This window comes from Mastigoproctus giganteus, chromosome 6, assembly GCF_048544385.1.
Source record: "Mastigoproctus giganteus isolate SK-2022 chromosome 6, ASM4854438v1, whole genome shotgun sequence".
Lineage (NCBI taxonomy): Eukaryota > Metazoa > Arthropoda > Arachnida > Uropygi > Thelyphonidae > Mastigoproctus > Mastigoproctus giganteus.
Window position 1 is genome coordinate 165,783,599 of NC_143580.1, and position 17,862 is coordinate 165,801,460.

The 17,862-nt window shown below is 36.8% G+C and overlaps 1 protein-coding gene across 1 annotated transcript in view; it reads right to left on the reverse strand.

The window, feature by feature from the left end:
• Positions 1-17,204, reverse strand: part of Coa8 (Cytochrome c oxidase assembly factor 8) — a 30,249-nt gene extending 13,045 nt beyond the window's left edge. Inside the window, exons 1-3 of the mRNA XM_090375463.1 lie at positions 16,936-17,204; positions 11,551-11,766; positions 5,039-5,181 (exon numbers count right to left, since the gene is read on the reverse strand). Of these exons, the coding sequence (XP_090231589.1) occupies positions 5,039-5,181; positions 11,551-11,766; positions 16,936-17,055 (479 nt within the window). The 5' untranslated portion in view covers positions 17,056-17,204. The remainder of the gene's footprint in view (positions 1-5,038; positions 5,182-11,550; positions 11,767-16,935) is intronic.
• Between the last annotated feature and the right edge of the window lie 658 nt (positions 17,205-17,862).

A 17,862-nucleotide genomic window follows, 5' to 3' on the forward strand; every position in this document is an offset into this window, starting at 1 on the left:
GTATCGGGGCATTTGCCATGGCTGGGTTTCCATGCCAATATCCTGAAGGGATAAAATTCAGGTCCCAGCTTGTGAAAAGAGCATGAAGCCTAATGCCAGATGGTTTATTGAGCCGTGGTTTACTTTCATAGAGTTCACTCCATTTAGGTGTAAAGACATATTGCCACATGGGATGATGTGAAAGACTGCTGATTTTGGCTGCATAATTTAGTAACAGAACTTGTCGTCAAAGATGTAGTGGCAGCTCGTAGGCTTCGGTATAGAGGCTTAAGATTGGTGAAGTACAAAAAGCCCCCCAGTGCAACTCGTAGGGCACTATGATGTACAGGATCGAGCCATTTCAGTGCACTCGGTCTGGCCGAGTCATATGCAGGAGACCCATAGTCTAACCTGGATCTAATCAGCGAGCGATAATTGTAGCAACACATAACGATCTGCACCCCATGACATAGAAGAAATTACTCTGAGAAGATTTAGTTTTCTAAGACAACTTGTGCAAATATGTTTTATATGTTCCAGGAAGTTTAATTTTTTATCAAGTATTACACCAAGGAATCTAATACTAGGCTGGAAAGTAATACGATGAGAATCTAAGTGTAGGTCTGGATCAGGATGTAAAGAACCCATTGTATCGGGTTCTCAATATGTATCGGGGCATTTGCCATGGCTGGGTTTCCATGCCAATATCCTGAAGGGATAAAATTCAGGTCCCAGCTTGTGAAAAGAGCATGAAGCCTAATGCCAGATGGTTTATTGAGCCGTGGTTTACTTTCATAGAGTTCACTCCATTTAGGTGTAAAGACATATTGCCACATGGGATGATGTGAAAGACTGCTGATTTTGGCTGCATAATTTAGTAACAGAACTTGTCGTCAAAGATGTAGTGGCAGCTCGTAGGCTTCGGTATAGAGGCTTAAGATTGGTGAAGTACAAAAAGCCCCCCAGTGCAACTCGTAGGGCACTATGATGTACAGGATCGAGCCATTTCAGTGCACTCGGTCTGGCCGAGTCATATGCAGGAGACCCATAGTCTAACCTGGATCTAATCAGCGAGCGATAATTGTAGCAACACATAACGATCTGCACCCCATGACATAGAAGAAATTACTCTGAGAAGATTTAGTTTTCTAAGACAACTTGTGCAAATATGTTTTATATGTTCCAGGAAGTTTAATTTTTTATCAAGTATTACACCAAGGAATCTAATACTAGGCTGGAAAGTAATACGATGAGAATCTAAGTGTAGGTCTGGATCAGGATGTAAAGAACGTTTGTGACAGAAGTGTATGGCAGTTGTTTTTGGTTTAGAAAGTTAATATCCATTGTTTTTGGCCCAAGAGACTATTTTGTTAGTGGTACCTTGTAGTTGTCTTTCAATTAGTCGCATATTTTGAGAATGACATGAGATGGCAAGATCGTCAGCATATAGGTATGTGTCAACTATATTAAGTATACACTTGGTTATGGCATCAATCGTAATGGCAAAGAGTGGCGCTCAACACTGAACCTTGGGGTAGCTCCCTCTTGTACATATGCTTGAGACAATGAAGAATGGAATTGGATCTGAAACGATCTATTGCCTAGAAAGTTCTTAATGAATTTCGGCAGATGACCCCGAAGTCCACATTTATGTAAGTCCTGAAGAATCCCATATCGCCAAGTTGTATCAAAGGCTTTCTCTATGTCAATGCATATCATGACTAGGTGCTCATTTCTGAGGAAAGCGTTCCGGATATTTGTTTCTGCTTTGGACTTAGAATGTTTTCCGTTTCAAGAAACCATGTCAGTCTAGGGTTAACTATTTTTTCCAATGTTTTTCCCAGACAACTGGTTAGAGAATAGAGCGGTAATTTCTGGGATCTGTCTGGTCTTTTCCTGGTTTCGGGAAAGCTAGTACATAAGAATGGCACCAGCTAGCAGGGTGATACTCCTCTAAAAAAATTCTGTTATACAGTTGTAAGAGGGCAGTTAGCGAATCCTCATTTAAATGGCAAATCATGGTGTAAAAAATTCCATCAGGGCCTGGAGCACTGTTCTTCAATCAGGCAAGTGCACTGCGCAATTCAATCATGGTCAGAGGTAGGTTATACGAATATGGGATGGCAGTATTAAATTTTAGTTTGTATTTTTCTGTCCGGGATTTTAACAATCGAAATGCTGGTTCATATGTGGCAACAGCTGAAAGTGTTTCAAAAGAAGTACCTTAGACATTGGCAATCTCTATAGGTTCAGAAATTTCCTTCCCTCTTACAAGTAGAATAGGAGAAGTAGTTTGTGAGTATTTGCCATTAATTTGTTTGAATTTTTTCCAGATTATAGAAATATCTATGGATCTGTTTATGGTGGAAGCATAATGTAGCATGGAAGAAAAGATGCACTGTAGATCACTTGTATTCATAGATTTTAGAGGAGACTTCTTTTTCTTTCTCCTCCTCCTTCTTTTGGCTTAGTTCTTTTTCCAAGTCTTCACTGGAAAGCTGTTGTCCATGGCTATCCAACAGCTTTGTTACATCTTCAGCTGTAACCTCATCCAATCCCACCTCTTGCACCAGCCTGCTAATGTCCTCAACAATGTTCTCCACTGGCTCTAATTCTGTGAAGTCATGCATAAATTGTGAGAGAAGTTTGTGCCACACTCCATTCAAACAGTTCACTGACACTTCCTCCCAAGTGGCGTTGATTTATTAATTCCCTTCAAAATGTCAAATGAGTGTCAATAATCCTTGATAGTTTTCCTGACCTGTCCAAAACTCTCACCATTTCCATGAAGGTTGCAATTACCCCCTGGTGAATTGGTTGCAAAACTGAAGTGTGTTTGGTGGCATGTAAACAAAATTGATGTCCAGAGATGTTCCGACTTCAGCAAGGTTTGCAGGATGGCCAGGGGCATTGTCCAAGAGAAGAGCTTTGGCTGGTAACGCATTCTCTTGACAAAATCAGATCACAGTAGGGCAAAAATAGATTGTGTACCAATCCAAGAAGATTTCTAGTGTCATCTAAGCCCTCCTGTTCCATTTCCAGTAGACTGGCAACATGGCTTTGTTTTGGCCCTTGAGAACACGTGGTATCTGGAATAGTACACTAACGTTGGTTTTAATTTTAAAGTGCCAAAGACATTTGTGTCCAGCAGAAGCATTAGTCTCTCTTTTGCAGCCTTGAAACCTGGTGCAGACTGCTCTTCGTGGGCAATGAAGGTTTGTGATGGGATTTTCTTCCAATAAAGCCCGGTCTCGTCAACATTAAAAATGAGTTCAGGAGGATAATTACCCTCCTGTACAATAGCTTGAAACTTTGCAGGAAATGCTACAGCTGCCTCAGCACTTGACACCTCACCACGTAATTTCACACGGTGGCACTTACTTCGAGATTTAAATCGCATGAACCATCCGAGGAGTACCTGCACATGGCTAAGTACTATAGGTTCTAATAACTTTGGTGTTTGTAATAGTATTCGTCATATAGTGCAAGGAAACCACAGACTTTGGCTGCATTGGCCAAAAAAAAAAACACCCAAGTAGATAAGAAAATACAAATTATGTGCTTCCCTCCTCACATAGGTAACTATCCAGTTGACCTTTGAATTTATTCAAACTGCTTCAACTACCTGTGAAGGCAACTTGTTCCAACAATCAATAACTCACTGGCTAAAAGAGAACTTCTTACTATCTAATTCTTTATAAAAGTGAAAATTCCATCTTCAATCATTTTACTAATCCCTCTCAGATCCTTATAAACCTTAATCAGATCACCTCTGAGGGTCCTGGTTGCCAAGCTCTGTAGCCCACATAAGTGAAATCTTTCCTCATATAGTTGATCTCATCATGCAGGCTGCCCATCTTGGGACGCTTTCAAGAAGCTCAATGCCTTTTTTTCAATGAGATCTCCATACCTGAACACAGTATTCCAAATGTGGTCTTACAATTGCCTTATACAGTGGAATTATGACCTTCCTATCTCTATAGGATAATGTTCGATAAATCATCAGTTGTTATTTGGTTTTTAGGAGCATTAGCAACTAAGGCCATATTGCTCAGGGGATATGCGGTGGTCATTCCCTGACCTTTCCGCGTCCTCTGTATTTGGGGGTCATGGGCTCGAACCTCGGTCTAATCAAGGAGTGTGTGCTATGCACTGCTGCTCCTGCCCATCTGGCTACAGAGGCGCTGTAAATCATCAGTAGGACAACATGCACTTTCCTAGCTGCCTGTTTACGCTACTCAGAAAACTTCATACTTGCCCGTATCATAACTCCCAGATCCTTTTCTTTCTCTGTTTTTAATTCAACCCCACCAAGTGTTTAATTTATTTTGGGGTTGCTATTCCCCAAGTGTAAGACCTTGCATTTTACTGCATTAAAACATACCACTTTTCTGTCCATTTCTGAAATCTGTTCCAGTCATCCTGAAGGAGTGCAGTTTGGAATTAATCATTAATAACTCTACCAATCTTTATGTCGTTTGCAAATTTTGACATCACCTTCTATCACTTTGTCAATATCATTTATGAAAATCAAAAACAACAGTGGCCCAAGAACTGATCTTTGGGGGACCTCATTCCTGCTGTCAGGAATTTATTTATCACACCAACCTGAAGAATATCCATTGATAACAACCCTGTACCTTCTGCCTTGCAGCTACCCAGCAATCAATCTTTGAATCTTTCTAGTAATCACATGTTCCAGCTTATATAGTAACTTCTCATAAAATTACTGCATAAGCTATTTGGGTACACTTTGCATGAAAGAAAAAAAAAATAGTGGAAATTTGGATATACATGCAATCTTTTTATTTGCTCATCAGCAAAATTTCATAAATATATTAAAAAAACTTATTTATCACTGTATGTATATACTGATAGTACATATATTTACATTTACTGATGGTAAATGTAATCTTGTGATAAGCAGATGTACAAAAAACAAAATTAATTAAATGTAATCTGTGATAAATGGATGCAGAAAAAACCTTTTTTTACATCCACTCATCACAGATTATGTTATTTTCTAAATAATTTTAGTATAGCCCAAGATCAAACTTACCAATTATATTTAATATGTTTGCTGTGATTATCATCAAGAAATCTTTTATAAAATACAGACAGTTCTTCTGCACTTAAAGTTTTCTGTACATCATTTTCAGCTGCTAACTGCAAAAGTTTGGCCTTAACAAACTCTTCTTTAAGCTAGAGAAAATGAGCATAATAATATACAATTTAATAATAATAATTTATAGTTAATGCTAACAACATAATTCAACAGTTTTGAATTCATGGATATCTTGTTTAAATAGAATTAGCATTAGTATAGGCATATGATGCAAGAAAGCAAGCTTATGCAGCATCAGCCAAAAATAAACCTCCCATTTCACCCTCACCCCTCCATTCATTCCAAATGCCTGTCCAGCTCAGCCTTAAATTTATTTGGGCTATTAGCTTCCACAACAAAAGATGGAAGCCTGTTCCACCAATCAACTACCTGCTGGCTAAAGGCAAATTTCCACACCTCTATTCTACAACTCAATTTGAAACTGTGCCCTCTCAGGTTCTTAGTCTGAGCAAGAGGAAGAATCCTATCAGCATTCAGCTTGCTCAACCCATACAAGGCCTTATACACCTCAACCAGATCACCTCACAGGTGCCTACTCTTCGTGCACTGCAATTTGCAGAACTTAGGCCTTTCTTGGTAAGAGCACCCCTTTGTTCCCCTCACCAATCTTGTTGCCCTTCTTTGTACTCGTTCTAGCAACTCTACATACTTTCTAAAATTAGGCCTCCAGACCTACTCTAAGTGTGGAGTACTATTTTTTTTTTTTTTTTTTTTTTTTTTTATGAAAACCCCAAACATGAAAGATATCAAAACCTATAGTACTTAGTACCATGCATGGGTTCAAGAAGTATGGGGGGAGGGGGATGCCGGAAACTTTGCTCTAGAGACTAAACATGCTATGTACAGGTCTGGATTCAATATATGTGGATTCAAAGCCATTAAACAATAAAGTACATGAAAATCATTTATATTTATTTTATTTATAAGGTAGTATCAAAAGAGTTCCAGAATTGAATTTGTTAAAAATATCTGAACATTGAATAACATACATCTTATTCAATGATATACCAAATTTTTTATGGCGGGTAGCATTTTATAAGCAAAGGTTTATTTGTATCTGCTGTTGACAGTAGTAATTTTGCAATATTATCTTTAGAATGTGGAATTTTCAATGAAGAACTTCTATAAAATTTTACTTTTTATTGAAGAAATCGGCCTTGAGGCTGCACAAATTATTGTTGATGCATACAATGAAAAATTTTTGTCAAGAAATATGATATTTGATATTGCAAGTGTATGATATTACAAGTGTTTCAAAGATGGATGCTATGTCACTTAGGATGAAGCAAGTATGGGACACCTTGCACCTAAACAAATGATGAAATTGTTACATATGATAGAAGCATTCTTTTAGCTGATTGTGAAATCAAAATTAAAGATATAGCCTATCAAGTTGTAATATCACACAGTAGCTGCCAAGCCATCATATATATTTTAAACACAAAAGAAATTATGCAGCTTCTTTATTCCCAAAAGAACTGGTTTAAAATTGAGATCATGGTTCAGGATTTCTAAAAACAATAGTGACAACAGATGAAGCATGTTGTTATCTTTACAACCCATGGCAAAATGTGAAACCTCTGCATGGAAGTTTACTACATCTCCCAGGAAGGAAAAAATTCAAATTAATAGGTCTAAGGTAAAGTTACACTAGAATTATTTTTTGACTATGAAGGCATAATTCATATATGAATTTATATGGGTTATGCTGTTATTAAGACTGTGTGCTTAAAAATCATTGAATACTTTAGAAATACAGTAGTAACTCCAAAATGTGGCACTTTATATTTCTTTGACTAGTTGACTATAACACAGGCAAAGGAAAAACAGGCTGGCTGTTTTTAAACAGCCAGCCTGTTTAAAGGACTTAAAAAAGAAAGCACTGCAGGTACTAATTTTATGTATTATGTTCCATTAATAATTTACAAACACCAATTTATTTCTGTTTTGCATATTTCCTAGACTGAACATCAATTTTACTGTGCATTTGCAACATATAAAATCATTAATTTTGTGAGACATTCAATACTGTATACAATATTACTTACAGTATTCAATGCTGTGAGTATTATACTTTAGAGTGTAGTACTTAATACTGAAATCTGTTGCACTATTTAAATCTCATATTAAAAATATTAAAATTGAAACATCCATACCAGAAGTAGCATTAAAGCCTAGAATCTTTATTTTTTACGCAAGTACATAACCCAATGAATCAATCTGGCACACCGGGTTAATATTTTAACTTAATCCTCGCAACTGTCATTCTGTGGAGATTATAGGGATCACAGATATAATATAATCTAAGAAAATAATGAATTACTCTGTAATAATTAGGCTATATGCATAACTTTGAAAAAAAACATAATTTTCAAAAAATTGCAAAACATGCTATGTCCCAGGATGCTGGATTTATGAAGTTCTACTGCACAATCAAAAGAAAGAGACCTGATCCACAGACAAGGAAAAATTTTAAATTATTTCATGACAACATTCTTATTTCTTGTGTGACAATAATTTTTGAATATCTTTCCAAACAATGCCTTATGACATCCTTCTACATCACTTGGCTTTGCCAAGTGTGATTTTTATTTTTTTAAAATAAGTTTTCTGCAATTATATGACTGAATAAAAAAAAAATGTGTAAATAGCCAAGGTCGCTATTTTGAACAATTTGATGTATTACTACCTGTATATATATCTGTTTATATAAAAATTCAATCCTGGATTTTTTGATCCTACCTAATAAGGACATTAGACAAAAAATTAGCCATTTGTGGTATTTAGAGCATATAACTTGTTTGCTTACAGCACTGAAATTATAATATAAGATTAACCTATTTTCTCTATTTACAGGTATACCAACTGACTTAAGAAGCAACAGTTTGCAATATGAAAAATGGGATGCAAAAAACATGTCAGTAAATGGCAAAAAGGAAGATAGCATTTGGCAGACCTGAAGAACATCCCATTAATATTAGTAATAGCATATGATGCAAGAAAGCAAGCTTTTAGCAAAAAAAAAACAGCATTTTCTACATCAGCTGTCCATTATCCTCTAACGGGCTGTCTAGTTTTTCCTTAAAAAATTACCCACTTCCACAACACCAGATGGAATTTTGTTCCAACAATCAACTACCCACTGGCTAAAGGAAATTACCACAAGCCTCTATCTGGCAATCATCCTCAATTTGGATTTATGCATGCACTCTCATGTATGTAGTCTCATTAAGAGGAAGGAAGCCATCAGCACAGAGCTTACTCAACCTATTCAAAGCCTTAAATACCTCAATCAAGATCCCCTTAAAGGTGTCTAGTCTCCAGATGCTGAATTTGCAGAACTGAAATATTTCTTTGTAACAGCACCCTTTTGTTTCCCTTACTAGTCTTGTTGCTCTTCTCTGCACCCATTCAGGGATCCACATCCTTCCTAAAATGAGGCTTCTGTATGCAGTACTCAAAATGTGATCTAACCACCTCCTTATCCCTGCTGAAGAAATTCTAGATTGTTCAGAGAACTTCATGTCTCAGAGCACAATTTATCCCCGGGTCTTTTTCATTCTCCACTATCCTGAGTGTGGTACCACACAGTTTGGTATGCTATTCTGGGATTACTGCTACCCATATGCAGTATCTTGCATTTGTCAATGTTAGACTTCAATTGCTACTTCTTAGCCCATCTTGACTAATTTTTCTAGATATTGTTGCAGTAGTATACTCTGATTAATGTCATTAACCACCGTGCCAACTTTAGTATCATTTGCTTCTCATCCTTTGTATTCTTTGCCAGGGATTTCTAGTAAACTGTCTTAGTTTACCTAATCTTATTTATGAGTTGATTTCAGCTAGTTTATATATACTGTAGACTTCTGTTTATAATTTATATACATCAATATATTTTTCTTCTCTGCTGAGTGTCTCATCAGTTTATCTAACATCCATTTAAGCTGGGGACATAAAATAAATTTCTGTTTATGCTCCAGCATGACAACCAAGTCAGTAGAGTTTACAATAAATTGTCGATACAAATATTTATCGTATTTAGTAGTCATGGGCTTGAACCCCGGTCCGCACAAGGAATGCGTGCTATGCACTCTCGCTCCTGACCACTGGGGACATGAATCTATTAGTTGGTATAACAAGCATAGTAGCTTCTATGATTACTTCTCTAATAGATTCATTTAGAATTTTTAGTTGGCAACATCATCAGTTGTCCAAATAGGCCTCTGGGGTTGGATATATTCATAATATAACTTTAAGTATTTTTCACCAACCGTATGTTGAAATGACAAAATAAAATGAAAGCCAAAATTTTGATAACTTTATAATTAAGCTTACAATAAATTACTATTTACAGTGGATATAAAACAAACAATTAAAATATCATAAAATATACCAGGTTAAAAGTGATAAAATATCTGTAAAACAAATGAAGTATCATAAAATACAATAAAATATACCAGGTTAAAAGCAATAAAATAACTGAAGCTTTCGAAGGCTCCGCCTTCTTTCTCAACAGTACGCTTTTTTACTTTACAGTGCAACTTTAAATACCTGCAGGTTCACAGCACATGTCATGTGATTTGATGGCACGTGCACCGTTCTTGTGCGTGTCAGAACCAGAAGTGGCTTGGGGGGTGCATCAGGTGGAATTGTTCATCCCCTCTAAGGATCACTGCCTCAAAGAGGGGATGGATACGCATACCCCCGTCTATTAATATTGTTCTCAATGGAACTAATCCGCAAGCTCTCGAGCCACTTGTGGTCCCAAAACCTATGCGCCCGGTCAATGATAACTACTTCGTCCAGGGAGATATGGTGCTGCTTCTCCCAAAAGTGTTCGGCCACGGCAGATTTTCTGTAGTCCGCATTCCTTATCGCCTTTGTGTGCTCCCCCAGATGATATCGGCATCTCATATCCTTGAGATGCCGCTTTGTTTCCCCCCACATAACATTTCCCACAATCCAGGCACTTAATGCTATAAACGACCCCACTTGTATTTTCTTTTGAAATGGGGTCTTTCACCTGTGACACGACTGTGTGCAGCTTCCGACCTGGAAGCTGCACACAGCGCATCTGGTAGTTTCGTAAAACCCAAGTAATACACTCGGTTAAACCCGGATAATAGGAGAAGCTTCTCCCAAAACCCGGACTTTTGTGTGCTTCTTTCCTAAGGACATAACCTCCTCATTCCCACTCTCCTATCATCTCTGTCCTTTCTCTATATGTACTCCCCATATTTATATTCTGCATCTGTTATGTCTGAGTGACACCATGAGTCTGACATCCCTACAATGTCCACACTCAATGACTTAACTAGTACTCAAATTCATTAAAGTTATTCACTATGCTCCTGGAATCATTATACACAAAAGTATATATGCACCTGTTTTTACTCTTAGTAACTAATACAGCTCATGTATTTGCTTATTCCATGAGGACACCTAGCAGGCCTTGAAATCCCCAGAACCTTGCTTACATCTCTGCCTGCAGCTGCTGCTAATCAGTTAGTCTCTACACCCCCTCTCCCAAGCAAGCAGTTTTCCAACCATAGAAAAAACAGTGAAGAAACTTCAGAAAGAATGGTAATAAGAATTTAAGGAATCAGTGCCTTGTGCTAAGTGATTTTTTTTTTTTGATGAATACTGCATCTAATAAATGAAAAACAATTTCAAAACCAGTAGCGGGTAGTTGACTATTGCAAAAAACTTCAATGTTGTGTTGTGGATAGTTTGAATAAATTTAAGACAGAACTAGACAAATTATTAGACAGGTAATGTGAGGTTTTTTTTTTCTTTTTTGATACTGTATGAACTTGCTATCTTTCACTGTTTGCCACTACTAATACTTCTCAAATAATTATATATCTTCCTAAAGTTCTTTGCAATAGTAAAATGCAGTTCACTACGGCAATCCTGATCCTTTTAGCCTCTGCAGTATACAGAGTAGGCCATATGTCAGTTTATAAGAAATAATTTATACAATTGAAATCATGATGTAAATTTCTTGTTTATGACATTTAAATAAATTGTTCAAGCTGTTTTTGCAAAATGAATTTTTAAATTGCATATATTCTTCAGAAACTGACATGTGCTTTGATCAGAATGAGTTTTCTTCAATCATGACATGATCAGAACTTCCCAGGTACACAATATTCTGTTTATGTTGTAATAAATTTGGGGAGTAACTATAAAGGAAGGCTAATTTTCAATTGTTTGTACATGCATAAGAAGAGACTACAGCTTAGTGTAGTAAGTCATGAGTAACAATATAAACAAAACAAGAGTTTTCAAATATAACTTTTTCCATTTAAAAAATCATCCTTGGTCTTTCTTGAACAATCTATAATTCAAATTATTTTGGAATCCATTTTAAAATCAGTTTACTTCTCAACATTATAATTTATTTAAAAACCCAACAGCATAAAAAAATAAAAAGAAAATACCTTTTGAAAATTTTTATTATGGCACTCCCAATATTCTTGATTCCACTGCTGAACTTTTCCTCTGTATTCACGAAACACTTTTTCTGCTTTTGTTTCATCTTCTGGCACATAAAAGTGAATAAGGCAGAGCTTTGAATACGGATGAGGAGGACCTACCCAGTTATTCTTCATTTCTTCAGGACAAAAACTATTTTTATTATAATTGTTGGTCTTTGGCTAGAAAAAATGAAGTTACCAAATGAAATATTTAAGTTATCCCTATTAATATGCTACATAAAAATTTTAATCAACAAATTATGATTAAACTTAAAAATCATTGCACTTTTCATGCTCATTTTACATCCTGAAAATATGAGCATGATAGTTATGGGGGAAATTTTTAGAATTCTATAAATATGATAAATGACAAATAATATGCTCTATTTCAGTGAAACCTTCCATCAGTTGTAGTCTCAATTTAACAACGACTTGCATGGTGTCTGTGAGACACCCATTTTGGTTTTGATCATAAAAAAAATTATTTTTAGTTTTTTTAATGAATTGAAAACAGTGATCTCTTAATTATGATTTCCTAAACTCAATTCGAAAATATTGAATGAAAATAAGCACGGAAACCAATAATAATAATAATAAAGAAAGATTTTATCACATTTCTTTGGATTTTCAAAGTCATTCACCCCCAAGGTTAAATGCAAATGCAATGTGAATGTGTATTTTTGTCAGCTCATTTTAGTGGGCAAAATCAAAGCTTCACAACAAGATTAGACACCAGTCACTGATATCTGTGAAATGCCATGTGGGAACGGGAGTTGCTTGCCTGGGTTCCCTTAAACACCAAACAAAAAAATGTGTCTCATAATACATAGCATATCACAGCAAAAACAGAAAATACTGGATACCCAGTTAGAGAATAGTAGTGGGCAAAGGTACACAGAAGGATTTGATTTCATTTACAAATTTAGAAAAATAATAAAAATTTTATAAAGCAGCATCTGTCACACACCCTGCTAACAGAATAAAGGTTGCACCAATACATCTTAAGGCATATAACATTTCAGTTCCTAAATAATCTGCATGAAGAATTTGCAAATTAGTTTTCATGTGTTGCAACTGAAAGCAGAGAAATATTGGGTGTTTAATAACATGTGTGATATACTTTCAGGACTGATTTGAGACATGCCCACCTCCAGTCCATGTGTACTCCCCCTGAGTCTAAGGATGCTCTCATAATCATAGCTAAAGGTTTGCTTACTTCCTTTGCTGCCTCCTTTAACATAACTCATAGGTGTCGAACGCAAATAGGGATGGGTCAAATAAACCTTATATGAGGAATCAGTGCGGGCCACATATTGACTTGAAATGCACTGGTTTTCAATATTTATATGTACTGTATTTATATTTATTTATTAACACATACAAATCAGATAGGAACTATAGATAAAAAGAAACATAATTTTATGTTTTAATATCAAATAGATTCAAAATTACTACAAAAGATGTCACAACAAAAAGATTCAAAATTAATTTAATATTGCTTGATTGAAACTTGGCATCTTTTGCGAGAAACTATTTTATCAATATCAGGTATAAGTTTTTGTGATAATGCCGGTTTCAATTTGGGTGAAAATGCTCACTTGTTAATCTCATCTATGAGAAGTTTTAATTGTCTTCAGGAGTGAAAATAACTGCTCGGAAAGGTATGTACTACCAAACATAGCCAAGATTCTCGACACAAACATGTGCATTTCAACAAAATGGCTTGGCAAGTAAGAATAAAAGTCAGGAACACCAACTTCACTACACTTCTCTTTTAGCACTGCATTACACTGGATTTCAACAAGTTCCATTTAAATGTTACTTTTTGCTTTCTCAACGTCAAAAGAAAATGGAATGCTAAATAGTAAAAAAAAAAGGTGCTTCCACCTGGTGCAAGAGAAGCAGAACATGCTGTGAGGAGGAACAGCAGTCAGAGAGGGGGAAGTGCTGCCCTGCTTACTTAAAGGGCATGCATAAACCAAGGTCAAAAGAGAATTTTATGATTTTTAGTTTTAAAATCAAATATTATCCATGTTTTATTGTACAAAGGGTACTAGGAAAATTTTGCAATATGACGCAACAATGAATCACAGGAAGCTGCTTGTTGCTGCATGTTGAGCCATGTTCTTACGTGCATAGTAGCCGCCGCGCCAAGTCGATGGGCTCAGTTATTCATTAGTAGTGAGAGTGTAAAGTGCTTGCGATGGCATCGTGGTCACGAAATGAGATAAGGACAGTTTTGCGGTATAATTTCGTGCGTGGTTTAACCATAGACCAGTGCTTAGAAGAAATGACTCTTGAACTAGATGACGATTGTCCACATCGCACAACGATATTCAGGTGGTATAGAGAATTCCAAAGGGGAAATTTCACTCTGGAGGATTCTGAGAGGCCGGGAAGGCCACGAACGTCAGTTACGGAGGAAAACGTTACTGCTGTGAGGAAAATGCTTGACGAAAACAGGCGAGTGACCTACCAACAGATAGAGGATACTTTGGGCCTAAATGCACCAGCAATTCGTTTGATTCTGCAAGATCATTTGCACGTGAAGAAACTTTGTTCTCTCTGGGTGCCGCATCAGCTGACTGAAGAGCAGATGACACGACGTGTGACTTGGTGCCAGGAGATGTTAAAAAAGTTTGATAAGGGACAATCTCGATATGTGAACAACATCGTGACAGGTGACGAGACTTGGCTGTACTATTACGATCTGCCGACCAAGGCTCAAAACAAAGTTTGGGTCTTTGATGATGACGACACACCCGTAATTGTCAGAAAATCCCGATCTGTAAAGAAGAAAATGATAGCTGTATTTTTCAAATCGAGTGGAATTGTGGAACGTGTCGTTTTGGACACGCAGAAGACAGTCACAGCTAAGTGGTATACTGAACAATGCCTGCCTAAAGTCATTGGATCTATGAAGAACCTGCGGCCAAAGTCAAGAATGGACACCTGGTACCTCCATCACGATAATGCTGCAGCTCACCGTGCCAAAGCCTGCACCGAATATTTGACCACGACAGGACTGAAACTTCTCGAGCACCCTCCCTACAGTCCAGACCTTGCTCCCTGCGACTTTGCACTGTTCCCGCATGTGAAAATGAAGCTAAAAGGGAGGCGGTTTTCCAGTGATGAGGACCTTCTACGGGCTTGGGACAACGAGTGTGCTTTACTCCCTGGTGAAACTTGGCAGAACTGGTTTAAAGATTGGTTTCGGAGGATGGAGAGGTGTATTGAATGTAGAGGAAATTACTTTGAAAAAATTAAATAAACAAAGCTGTATTGCAAAACTTTCCTAGTACCCTTTGTATTTGTATTATTTTGTTCAATATTTCCCAGTTAAATTTTAATCTGGTTCAGGTTAAACCAGAACCAGATTAAACTAGTCTGGCCACTTTTTTTACCCAGTAGTGGCAATCCTTCGCTTGGCTATCCCACTCGCATAAAAAGCAGCAGTATTTTGTGTATCTACCTTGCAATCCAGTCAGCAAAGCTACCACTTTTAGACTGGCAGAGATATTCCATTTATATTCTTGATAGCATATTTTTTGCAAAAGAACCTATAGATTCTCTTCCATCATATGAACTGCATTGGCCAATGGTATATTTATTTGATGGATATTTGTTTCCATTATGGATAAAACTACTTTCAAACTGACCTTGAATGAATCAATGAAAAGCCTGCACTGCTCAGGAACATGCTCCAGATGTAACTCTTTCATTAATTCCTGGACATTGTTACAATAAACAAAGCACTATCCATGGAGTAATAGGTTGTTATGTTAGATTGCCTCTTCCTATAAAAAGACACCTTGACATCCATTTTCAAGAAGTTTCCACTGCTGAAACCATGATCTTAGTAATTGAGCCTTGGTTTTGGAGAGGTCCAATTCTCAGACCAAATTGTTCAATTCTGCCTGAGTGATTAGTTGGCTTTGCAGTGTCAACAATTGAAAAGCCTGGATTTGTACTTGTTTTGGGTTGTGCATCTTCTGGAGACTCCTTTTTTGATCCTGAATCAGAGTCAAGTCCATAAGTTTCTGGTGGACTTGTATCATCATGAGGAACTGGCTTTAGAGCAGACGGTATATTGGGACTACTTTTTGCTTGGATTTCCCAGATAAACCAGAAATACTGGCCGTGCAAAAGTAACAATTGTTTAGTGTGACCTCAACATTTCTGCCATACCACTAGAACAGCAAAAGGCATTAATTTATGACTACCTCTAAGCCTATTAAATGTCCTTGAACATTAACTACAGGAAATCTTTGGAACCCATACGTTATCTTGAACTCTGACCTTACATCCAAAATAGAGTTCATAGGCTTTTCTCACAGGTTGAGACAGTGGCTTCAGCTGCGATATTAATACCACTTCACCACACATATAGCAAAAACTATCAGGCCTTATTTCAGCAAGAATGTGACATATTTCCTGTACACTTGGACACATACATATAAGAATTAAGAAATTGTAGATTTTTATTTCTAATTTAAATGCAGTTCACAATTTACACAACGGCAGTCAACCACCCTCTGGCTAAAGGTAAATTTCCGCACATCAATTCTGCAACTGTCTTTCCTCGATTTGAATTTATGCCCCATCATGAAGAATCCCATCAACATTGATGGGATTCTTCATGATGGGTTATAAATTGAGCTTGCTAAAACCATTCAAGGCCTTATACACCTCAATCAGATCACCTCCCAGGTGCCTTGTCTCCAGACTGCAATTTGCAGAACTTAAGCCTTTCTTCAATTATTGTTATTTGGTTTTTAGGAGCATTAGCAACTAAGGCCATATTGCTCCGTGGATATGCGGTGGTCATTCCCTGACTTTTCCGCATTCTCCGTATTTGATGGGCACGGGCTCGAACCCCGGTCTATCAAGAAGCGTGTGCTACGCACTGCTGCTCCTGCCCACTTGGCTACGGAGGCGCCTCCTTTCTTCAGTGTCGTACCTAGGTACGGAAGGTCACCCGGGAATACGGTGGGGGTCCGAATTCCGATGACATTTCTAAGTATCCCAAGAATTTCTTGGGATACTTAGTCATTCATATTTCAGGGAAAGGACTAACATAATCTATACTAAAATTGTTAGAAACAAACCTGCTTCAGTCTTACCCCGTTTTATAAAAAAAAAAAAAAATTATACGATTAACCTTTTAATCGTTATTTTGAAATGCTCAAGGCGCTACTCGGATCAGGTTTTTTTGGCTAATGCTTATAAGCTCGCTTTTCTTGCATCATTCGCCATTACTAATACCAATACTAACACTAATAGCCTAATACCTAATATAATTTCAAGCATAAAAATGCTTGAAATTATATTTAAATTGCAATTTCTTACATTGTTTGTTGAGGTCACAGAACGTATTCCATTAAACCAAACATATTCGTATATTTCCCGATTAGTTTTCATTAGGTATCGGGAAAAACTTTCACGATAACATTGCTTAAAATTGATCATATTTGATTTACATTCGATTAGCTAAATCATTCTGGTATCCTTCTCAACATAGTTCTTATAAAAAATAAAAGAGCATAAAGGATGGAGAAAATACTTTTCGTCCGCCAACCATAAAAGAGGCATATTATTTAGTGGACGCAATTTACATCGGGACTCAACTCGCGTCAAAAACGGAAGAGTAGAATGATGATGTTAGATCACTAAATACCGTAAACGCCGCCTAACGGACGATTCAGCTATTACACGAATAAAAAATACTCTATCTTTCGTAATACAGTACATGTATCTTGTTTATAATTTGTGCTTATTTTCAAACAAAATTTTGTAATTCATTTTTTAGAGACGAATCAAGATTTAACATACAAAAATATTGTTAAAATCTCCCTGATTCCCTGCCTTTGATTCAAGTGGATGTCTGTTTTTTGTACTTTAATAGCATTTAAAGCTCATAAGTGTTTTTCGACTTTGCTGTTAAAATCTCAATAGCATTCGAGAATCGACATAGTAATAGAGGCATGTAATTCAAGAAAGCAAGCGTTGAGCTTATGTAGCATCAGCCAAAAAAAAAAAAAAAAAAAAAAAATTCACACAACAATTCCCACTAAATTTTTGTCCGGTTCCTCCTTGAATTTATTTAAGCTATCAACTTCCACAACAACAGATGGAAGTCTATTCCAGCAATTAACCGCCCGCTGGCTAAAGGCAAATTTCTGTAAATTTATTCTACAACTCTCCTACCTCAGTTTGAATCTATGCCCCCTCGGGTTTGTAATCTGAGCAAGAGGAAGAATCCCATCAGCATTCAGC